Source organism: Nicotiana tomentosiformis, chromosome 6, assembly GCF_000390325.3.
Source record: "Nicotiana tomentosiformis chromosome 6, ASM39032v3, whole genome shotgun sequence".
In the NCBI taxonomy this organism is placed as follows: domain Eukaryota; kingdom Viridiplantae; phylum Streptophyta; class Magnoliopsida; order Solanales; family Solanaceae; genus Nicotiana; species Nicotiana tomentosiformis.
In genome coordinates, this window is record NC_090817.1 from 65,805,064 (window position 1) to 65,815,978 (window position 10,915).

At 30.6% G+C, this 10,915-nt stretch overlaps 1 protein-coding gene across 1 annotated transcript; it reads right to left on the bottom strand.

The window, feature by feature from the left end:
- Positions 1-2,043: 2,043 nt before the first annotated feature.
- LOC104104342 (heavy metal-associated isoprenylated plant protein 7-like) lies at positions 2,044-4,353 on the bottom strand. The gene is made up of 5 exons (XM_009612404.4): positions 4,149-4,353; positions 3,866-4,076; positions 3,427-3,635; positions 3,221-3,308; positions 2,044-2,744 (listed from the first exon to the last, which is right to left on the bottom strand). The coding sequence occupies exons 1-5, from the start codon at positions 4,155-4,157 to the stop codon at positions 2,284-2,286; spliced, it is 978 nt and encodes a 325-aa protein (XP_009610699.1). The 5' UTR covers positions 4,158-4,353; the 3' UTR covers positions 2,044-2,283.
- Positions 4,354-10,915: the final 6,562 nt, after the last annotated feature.

Consider the following 10,915-nt stretch of genomic DNA (forward strand, 5'->3'; position numbering starts at 1 on the left):
GTATCCTTCTTTGCTATCACGAAGATACTCCCATGATCGGGAAGGGTAACCGAGGACTGGGAAGGACTTCTTCATGGCAAACGCGATGGCTTGGTCATGAACGCGAAGCACTGGGGGGTCTACCCTTCGCGAACGCGACCAGCCTCTCGCGATTGCGTAGGTTTATGGGGTGTGGGAGGGGAGCTAGCCGTTACTCTTCGTGAACGCGGCATAAGGACCACAAACGCGAGGGCAGGTGGGTGTAAGCCTTCGCAAACGCGAAGAGTAGCTCGCGAATGCGAAGGCCTTTGGCCGCTGCTGCTTCGCGATCGTGTCGGGTGTCTCGCGAACGCGATGAACACCTGACGCCCAGTCTTTTAAACTTCTAAAAATCGGGATTTTCTTTATTTTTCACTATCTTCATATTAGAGCTCGGCCTAGAGGCGATTTTGAAGAGAAATTTCATCCCCACATCATAGGTTAGTATATTTTAACTCGTTTTCTTTCATTTCCATCAACACCCGTTGACTTCTAACCTTTTTTTATGCTCTTTCATAGTAGAAAATTAGGGATTTAGGTAGAATTTGGCTTTATTTTATAAAATTGAGATTTAGACCTCAAATTAAGGTTGGATTTCAAAACTAATCACATAATCGGGCTCGGAGTGAATGGGTAATTGGGTTTTGGTCCGAATCTCTAGTTTTGACCAAGCGAGCCCGGGGTTGACTTTTGTTGACTTTTTTAAAAAAAAGTGTAAATATCTTTGCATTATCTATTGTAATTGATTTTTCTAGCATTGTTTGATAATATTAAGTCGATTTTGGTTAGATTCGATTGGTTTGGAGGCGAATTTTAGAGTAAATGCCCTGGTTGAGCTTTGATTTGATTGCGGAGCGGGGTAAGTGTTGGGTCCAACCTTGATTTGAGGGAATTAGGAACCTTTGAACTATATGTTATGTGAATTACGTGTCTAACGGCGTATACGCGAGGTGACGAGTGTATATACGCCTTCAAAATAATTATTTTCATGTTTTCTCGTATTTCATGAATTATATTGTTCCATGTCTTAACCGCTACATGCTTTAATTGCTTTCTATGTCGTAACTTGTTATTTGTCATTAATTATTCTTGTATTAAAATATTCGTTTATTCCATGACTCCTTGATTAATTGCTACCTGCCTTAGTTGTCTTATTTGTACACTTTAACTGTCGTATATTTGGCTTGTATTGTTGCCTTGTATTTATTGTAGCATTCCTTGATTTGGTACGGGGTTCCTTTATTGCTTTGCTTTCATATTCCTTTAATCGTAGAGATTCTTGTGAATTGAGTTATTGGATTGATTACATTTATTGAATTTGTTTATGCATCGAGTTGCACGCCACAACGTATGTGATATGGTGAAATAAGGGAGGATTTTGATATTGATATGGTGAGATCGGGTTGTGCGCCGCAACGGATTTTACATGTGATTTGATATTGATATGGTGAAAAAAGGGAGAATGTTGATAATGATTATGATTATACGGTGGGATCGGATTGCGCGCCACAATAAATTTTATATGTGATTTTGATATTGATATGGTGAAATAAGGGAGGATTGTGTGTGTATGGTGGGATCGGGTTGCGCGACGCAACGGATTGTGTGTATTGTATCCATTGTTGTTATTGTGTTGATTTCCAATGTTGTTACATGAAATTATGAGATCGGTTATTCGGGGTTCTCTGTTTATAAGAATTGAGTTCTTTTTTATAAGTTAACTGCTTTACCTTTTCTGTTTTCCTTTCCTATTGTTATTATTATATTGTGTACATGTTATTGTAAGTGACCCGCCTTAGCTTCGTCACTACTTCGTCGAGGTTAGGCTCAGCGCTTACAGAGCACATGGGGTCAGTTGTACTCATACTATACTCTGTACTTCTTGTGTAAATTTTGGAGTCGATCCTGGGGCAGTCAATAAATTACTCGGATTCGATACTTGACAGAAACTTGAAATACATGTGCACAGCGTTCCGCAGCCTCAAGCCCCTCTACATTACTCTAGCGGCGATCAGTAGCGTGCAGTAACTCGGAAGGGGCAATTAGTATATTAAATTGTCATATATCATCTTATTGTATCATACATAGGGAGTATATAACAGCAGGATTATAATAAAGAAAACAAAATGGTACAAAGGCCTCACAAAGTTGTACAGTATTTGTCTATAGCAGAATTGTACTTAAGCGAGTCCCAAGATAGGCCACGTGAGGAGCACCACAAGTTACAGAAATCACTTCCCATGTTACCATTCTACCCCTTGAAATTTACATCACGGAACATGCATTAGGATTTTCATCACTGAAAATCTGTGGAGGTGGAGGGTATGCATGCATTTCATGTGCAAATCCCTGTGGATGCACTTGAAAATTCTGAGGGTGGTGGTAGTAGTAAAATTCATTCTTCTTCACTTCTACTTTTGGGTCTACTTCAACAGTTTCTTCTTTAGCTGCTGCTGCTGTTTCTTCTTTAGCTGCTGCTTCTCCTCCACCTTCCTTTTTTTCTTTTCTTTCTTCTTCTTCAACTTTCTTGGCTTCTTTTTCGCTTTTCTTCTCTTCTTTTGCTTCGTCATTGGGCTTCTCCTCTTCTTTCTTTTCTGGTTCTACTTTCACGATTACTGCCCATTTTCCACTTCTCTTGCTTACATAATCCACCAGTTTTGATGCCTCAAACACACCTTTTACTGTCACTTGTGAGTTCTTTAAGTCTGGTTCTGCATTCTCCACGCCTAAATTAATGTCCAAGAAAATAATTACTAACTTGATGGTGTCAATTTCCAAAGTCACTTGCAACTTTTGATGATACCTAACAGGCAATGCTAGTAACTGATTCCAAAGATTCAAATAGTAGTTTATTAGCAAATGAATATATAACTAGTAGTGGATGAAATGTGTTTGAACCGATCTCAAATTGAAGAATTTCAAGAGAATCTTAAGAATTGAATATTCTATTCTAACTAAAGAATGTACAGATTGTGAAAGGAATAAAGAAAATATAGAATCCTCAAGTATCCAATGCTATTTTCGAGATCCGAAAAGGAGGAAAAAAGAACCATTTTTTCTTTAATAAATACAGCTGAAATGTGTAAAAAAGCATAATAACCAGAAAACCAGTAATTATCAGCAAAATGAATAAAACAGAACACGATAGTAATTCATTTACGCGAAAGAGAAAATTAAATAAAAGCAAAATAATTAATCTTGCCTTTCATTTTTTGTATACGCCTTTTGATTTCTTGAGCACAAGCCTCACAATGCATGTGAACTTTCAGAACTACAGTAATCACCTGTGACTGCATCAAAAACATATGGATGACTTTTACCTTAAAAACAAATGAACCCCAGAAGGGAAAAAAAGAGTAAAGTGAGAAACCATCAAAAGAAGAACAAAAAAAAAAAAAAAGAACGAACCTCCTCTTTTTTCTCTTGGGGTTTAGCGAGTTCCTTCTCCTCTGGCTTCTTGGGTTCTTCTGCGGGCGGAGGCTTTGGGATTGGAGAGAGAAGCTCAACTTGTCTATGGCTCTTTTTCTGTACTCTCTCTAAAACCTTTAGTGGATCTGCCTTTTCCCCTTTGACAACCACCTTATGCGTCTTGCAATCAGTGATTACATCCTCAACTCCTGCAAAAACCATTCAAAAACATTCAATTTATTTCTATATATGTTTTTTCCTTTTCTGAAACTCAATAGTCTAATTAACTTGTACATTCCTCGAGGCCAGAACTCGACGCATTTGATTAATAAAGAAGAAACTTTACCATAACAAAAAAAGAATCCGATTGCTGAAAATGAATCCTGATACAGATTACTACAACAAAGAGAAGAAAAAAAGTAGGAGGGGATTTTCAGACCTTGGAAGCCTTTGAGGGATTTGCGGACTTTACGAGCACAACCTTCACAATGCATGAAAACTCTCAATACAATTTCTGGGGGTGGGGGTTCTGGTGTTGCTTCCTCTGCCTTTTTCTCCTCCTTCTTCTCGTCGCCGCTTGGTTTTTCATCTTTGGGTGCCTCTTCTTTCTTCTCTTCCTCTGGTTTTTTCTCCTCGGGCTTCTTCTCTTCCTAAAAAACGAAAAAAAACTTAATTAGCACAAACCAAAATCAGAAAAGAGAATGAGCAGAAAGCAAATTAACCTCCCCCATTGATAATCTTTTTGCTAGTTACAGAAGTGGGCAGGACAGAGCCGATTATAAGGTGGGAAAGACTCGTGTTTTTTTCCTCTCTTTTTCTATTTTGTTTGTATTAGTGTTTTCTTTACTTTTTCTCAGGTAAAGGAAAAGGGGAAGTCAGTAAAAGGAGAATAGGCTGTTACTATCCATCAGATCTATGAGAGCACTCACTCACAAATCACAGTTTACAGTATTATAGCGGCGCAACAAGCGTGGCTATTATATTGGTGGCACGTGCGAGAGATACAGTCATCATACGACGTTGCTACTGGCGAATAGAGCGAGTCATCATACTTTGGCACTGTTAAAAAAAGATGCTAATTAGGGGTCGTTGGTTTATGGTCAGTAGTTAGGCTGAGATTATAGTTAAAAAATATATTGGTGGATAATAATATGCAATACTAACAGTAGTGTAATCTCAATTACTACTTATAATATGTAAAATATTTTTGTCTTTACATGCATTTATTCTGTACTAATTTTATGTTACGCGTTTTGCACGTGCACTTATATCAATAAGTATAAAAAACTAATAAAATTGAATAATATTATTATTAAATAATAAATTTAAATTATAAAATAAAAAATATAAAAATATAAGTTCGTGAAAATAATTAATGTTGAACATACGTAGCTACATCAACAAATCAAGAAATCCTGATATAAATAACTCCTTAGACATATAGTGCAAAAAATTGATACAATAAAATTCTAAAATAAAATATTGATGAAAATTATGAATTCAATCAACAAATATATTTAAGCCAATTTTGATCCGTCTTCCTTCGCATAACAAGAATGCCACAATCAATTTGAATACCAACGGACATAGTCTATTGTTGATATATCAAAAATTTAAAGGCAAAAATATTCTAGGACTCCCTAAACTTGGAAACTTTTATTTAGTTCCCCCTTAAATTTCACGTGGTTTTTAATACCACCCGGAACTTAAAAATTTGATAGTCTTGCCCCCTTAGGTACTGATGTGGCAAATAGCGTGAATACATTCTCTTTTAGGTGCGTGGGAAGGAAGAAAAATCGAAAAATCAGCTTTCAAATGAGGTATATTTTAAATATTAATTATCACATAATCAAATATAATGATTTATTTGTTTCAATTTTATTTCTCTTAGTTTCTTCTTGATATACATTGCATATTTTATCCCAATTGTATTTTTTTAGATACAATAAATATATCAACTATGTATTTCTTATCTTTTTTTTTACAGTTCAAATCTATAAAAGTTAGTTGACACTTCATTTATTTAGGCCAAATAAAAATAAGATTTAGCCAAGTAATGAAGTTCGAATGGTGTATTTGCTATAAAAAGAAAAAGAATACTATGTATTTTTATTTTCATGCAATGGCCATTTATTTAAACTATGCATTTTTTTTTTCGAGTCAAATCCGCAAATATTTGGTCGAAATTTTACTATTTTTAGCTAAAATATTTATTTAGCAAAAAACAAATAATATACGGAGTTCCAACAACGTATTTTTTTAATCTTCTTTAGACGCAATAATAATATGTTCTAACTTTGTATTCCTTCTTTTCCTGACCGAATATGTAAATGTAACTTGATTAGATATAATTATCTTTAGCTAAATAAAAAATTATAGTCAAAATAATGTTGTTTCAATTTTGTTTTTACGGATTTTGGCAAGGAAAAAATAATTTAAATAGTTGGTGGACTTAAAAAGATAAAAAATATATATTATTATTAAAAAAAAATTCACTTGGACAAACAAATTTATGTGGCGCCGCGTGTGTCACACTCCCATGGATTGTCAGCGTCTAAGATGGCCGAGGCTATGAAATTATCAAGTTCAGGAGGGTATTAAAGACCACGTAAATTTTAAGGTTCTGCCAAAATTTAATTAAACATAACTCATAGTTTTAATTTATATTTGAGATTGTCATCTTTCAATCAAACTTTAAAAAAGCAAATGATATCTCCACATCCAAATCTCTGCCCTTTGGCCATATTCAATATTATTAATATTAGTTTTGTATATATATATTTCAAATAAAAAAGGATGTAATGCATAAATTTTTTTAATTTAGAACTTCTAAATATTAGGAGGAAAAAGTTAATTTGATATTTTATTTTTGGATCTTTTAGTAGAATTTTAATTGATTGAAAATAGGATCTTCTATATATTTAAATGAGGACTTTGTCATTGAAAATTGATTTAAATCATTCCTTAAGTAGTATTCAAATATGAACAATTTTAAATCCTTACTTACTTAGTATTTAATATGGATTTTCTAATTGGAAATCGTTCCTCTAGTATTCAAATAAGGATGGAAATCGTCTGATTTATATTAGTACTTAAATACTTTCTTACTTAGTATTCAAATAAGGATTTTAACTTCAAAATCGAATGACAATAGGATTTTCTATATATTTCAAATAATGAAAGATTTTACAATACAAAATTTAGTTAATTTTAAAATATCAAAATATTAAGAAAATAATTAAATAATTATTTTTTCGAATGTAAAATTTATTTTTAAAGGCTAATAAAGGTGAACATTATTTTGTTAAGGGCCTTCGTACTTTTAATATAACTAGACTCTCTGCACGTGCGTTGTACATGTATTCTATATTTTTTTTTAACAGAATATGTATAGTAAAAAATAGTTCATATATACTTGAAAAATATTTGATTGCGTTATAAATTACAAATTTAACTAATACCAGAAGCTTAGTATTTTCACGTAACTTTAAGACTTTTATGAATAAAATTAGGCATACTCTCCTACCAACTCTATCTCCATCTTCTAGCCATCATACTATTAATCATGGTCAGTAACATGAATAGAGTTGAAGGAAATGAAATAAATAAGCACTCTATATATGTCATTGAGAAACGCAAAATTTGAACTTAGCACATCTTCTTTAATAATGTAAATACTATTCAGTGAATACAAAGCATGAAAAGTCTCATAGTTTAATAATGTATATAAAAACTGCAGAAGTTACCACTTACAATTCAAACAATGTTCCTTTCTACCTCCTCGAGCAACTTTCACTTTTGAAAATTTGTGCAAAATTTTGCGACCATTATATTCTAAATAAAAGGATAAAAAATATCCGATATTATAATATATTAATATATTATAATCCTTTGCATTTATAAAACAGGTTAATAAAGAAATATAGTAGTATGCATTTTAATATTTGATCATATAATAAAGTGTAAAGGATTTAGGATTGAGTTACATTGTAAAACCATTGTGTAGTAGTGCAGGTATCTACCCTCGTTCGTGAGGAATTCAGTTTTCATATGCACGGACTAAAGTACGACGGTAATATGAACGTAGAAAGGCAATGCTAGAAGTACTTCGAAAAAAAGTGAATATCTATAGTAGTTTTTCGTTTTCTTTTAAATTTACTTTTATTTTTTTCATTAAAAAATAAGGATGGTAATACTCAGATAGGAATACATGGTACAGAACAGAAAGCAAACCATGCATGGAAAACTGGTCATTCTAAAATCTCATCAAATTCAATACATAGATTTTTTTTTTTAATTTTACCTTCAATTCAATTTATTTGAATTAACTTAGTTAAGGATATTATGTAGGACTCCTATTACTTTGAGATTTAAATGTCTGAATTTGAAATACTTAAATTGTATTTGTTGCAAAATCATATTATTAAAATGTCTAAATTAATGTTCTCCTTTTATTGGTTTTTTTCCATTTATGTTTATTTTCTTAATGTTGTTGTGTCACAAGATTTGAATCACCACAAGACTCAACTCAATAAACTACTTCTTCTTCACTTTCCTTAAGATCTTAAACACAACAACCAAGTCCCAGGCAGAGACTAATAAGACCTGAACAAATATAATGCAGTATCAACTATGAGTGCATGACTGCCGAGCCAGAAAATTAAAGACTACATATAAATAATAAATCAACAAGGTGGAGTAAAATTAAAATCGCGACAACCATCCTCAATATATGACTTATCTTAAACAATTATCATTTAAAAAACACACGATGAGCAATAATTCTACACCATGCGATATCAGTAGGGTATCAAGAATAGAGAGAACAAATGCATCAATAGTTTCCTTTCATCACTTCTTAAAATATAATGATCACTGAATTCGAAAACATAAAAAGAAATTGTTAATACTTTAATCATTCATTTTTAGAACTTTAACACCATTTGTGAATTAAACTTCCGAGAATAGATGCATGCACAATTTAATGACAGGAAAGACACAGAGTAAGAGAAGAATACCTGTCAAAGATGAATTTATAATAAATTTTCTGAAATTGTTGATGAGTCATATTAGTCGGGTATGTCCCTTAAGGTATAAAAATACAGATTGGAATCACTGCCACCAATTTAATTGAATGAAACTTTGCTGAAGGAATATATCTCTTCCAAGAAACGGTGGGTTTAGGGCTTTCTGATGTTAAGCCTTGCGTTTTTTATTTTAAATTTATATATAAGTAGGTAAATAGATTGTTAATAAGGGCATTTTAGTAATTTAATTTTTAAATTTAGGGCTTGATGCTTTTATAATAACTAGTTGTGCGTTGCACGTAAATCTTTAGTCAGAATTTTGATATGAAAGAACAACTAACTAAATTTAGTAACAAATTATTTACAAGATGAAATAATCATTGTTGCTTCACCGTATTCAAAGAAATAAAATATTAATTATACAAATGTTATGATAAATCAAGTCCCTGATTAAAGATTTTAGAGAAGTATATATTTTTAATCACTTCTAAAAATAATAGCAGATAAATATTTTTTTGGTACATATGTGAATTATATATATATATATAGTATACATATTCTATATACTATTTGGCTAGTTAATATAATTATTTTTGACAAAGCGATCAATTTTGAATTTTGCCCTGGATTTAAGCATTGTATACTCCGTGATTATTTAATAAATTACAAGGAATTTCGATTTTTGTATATTTTTCACTCAAAATGATCACCCCACTCCTTAAAATATAATAAAAATAACAATCACAACTATGCAAGAAAAATAATTACATGTGACACCTATTAAGATGATTATTTTAAAACATATAATGTAACATTGTTGAGAAGTTTTTTCAATTTTTTGAACATATGTAAGAGTAATAAAATACATGATTAATCACATGAATCACATAATTGCATCGAGTTCGTACATTTTTACTTGAAAATAATATAGAAAATTGCAAAGAAGTATAGGATAATTTTGAAACTCATTTCAATCTTTTGAGTTAAAATAATTTTAAAACTTTTGGATAAATCTCCACTATTTAAATATGTACTATCGAGAATAATCAAGAATTACGTGGACATGAAGAATAGATACATTTAAAAGAATTATATTACTCTAAAATAACATATGTATCCCTCAATAAATCAGTACCTTAAATAGTACAAACATTTATTTTGTAAAACAATAAATATTTATTATCTAGAATAAGGTAAATATGAAAAAGATAAATAATTTGAAAAACAAAACTTAAATTCATAAACTCAATATCCCCAGAACAATACACAAAGATAAAATTAATACCTTATATTATACATGCTTCCTAATTGTTTGGAAAGTTCCAGCTAATTTTTACATTCTATATGAACATCGTAATATATTTTTGCTTTTGTAATAGAGCCGATCCAATCATTTTGTTTCACTTACTTTAAATTATTTTTAACCAATCATCACGCATAATACATTAATAATAATATTCTAAATATTTTGCTTTTTATTTTTATATAAATTGATGTAACATTGAATTGGAAACAATTTATGGCACTTGAGCATCTAATGAAAATAAATCAATCAAAGAAATTTTTTGTTAAACTTCGATATATAGAAGACTTGAACGAACCCGTTCTAGGAAACAATGTAACATATATACATCGATTTTCTTTAAAAATTTTGTAAAAGAATCAATCACTCATACTGGAGTAAAAATAAATAAATTAAAGAGAACAATCTCATTTGTATTATTAGAACCACCTTATTATCATGTAAAATAAAATATTCATATAAACTTGACCCTATATTTTTTATCATTTAAAAGTAGATGTTATATTTTAAAAGATTATAATTTAATAATATTTTTATTATTTAATACTTTAAAAATTAACTCAATTTATGTAATAACTCCTCATACTTAGGAAAACATAATATATCATATAATTTAGTTTTAGCTTTACATGAACCAATAAGAATTAACTTTGAAGGATAGTAAGAATTTTTCAATTTGTTTAAAATGTTATAGATGTTTTTAGAGCATAATACTAATTTTCTCTTAAAGTACGTGCCTTGTTTGTTATAGAGAAATGTAATTAGGAACAACTCTTTTTGATAGAAAATTATGGACGTGCTTCTCTTATTCAATTAGGATTGACGTTGTAGGGTTGACAATATGTGTAGTTTAAATCGAAAAAGAATTCCACTATTAGGTAATTTACTATTAGATCCTTAAATTATACAAATATTTAAGGGCATAAAAGTCGATCAATATTTTAGGGATATTTTAGTCATTCAACATTTAGCATAAATTATTCGTGTTTTATAATAATATAGATATAGATAGATAGATTTAAATATAGATAGATATATTTGTACTCATATTCTATCTCGTGTAAAATAATACATAAATTCTCGTATTAATTATACTGGTATTAATAATATATAAAATAGTTCGTGTAATTTTTGACATAATTTATACTTATATTAGTAT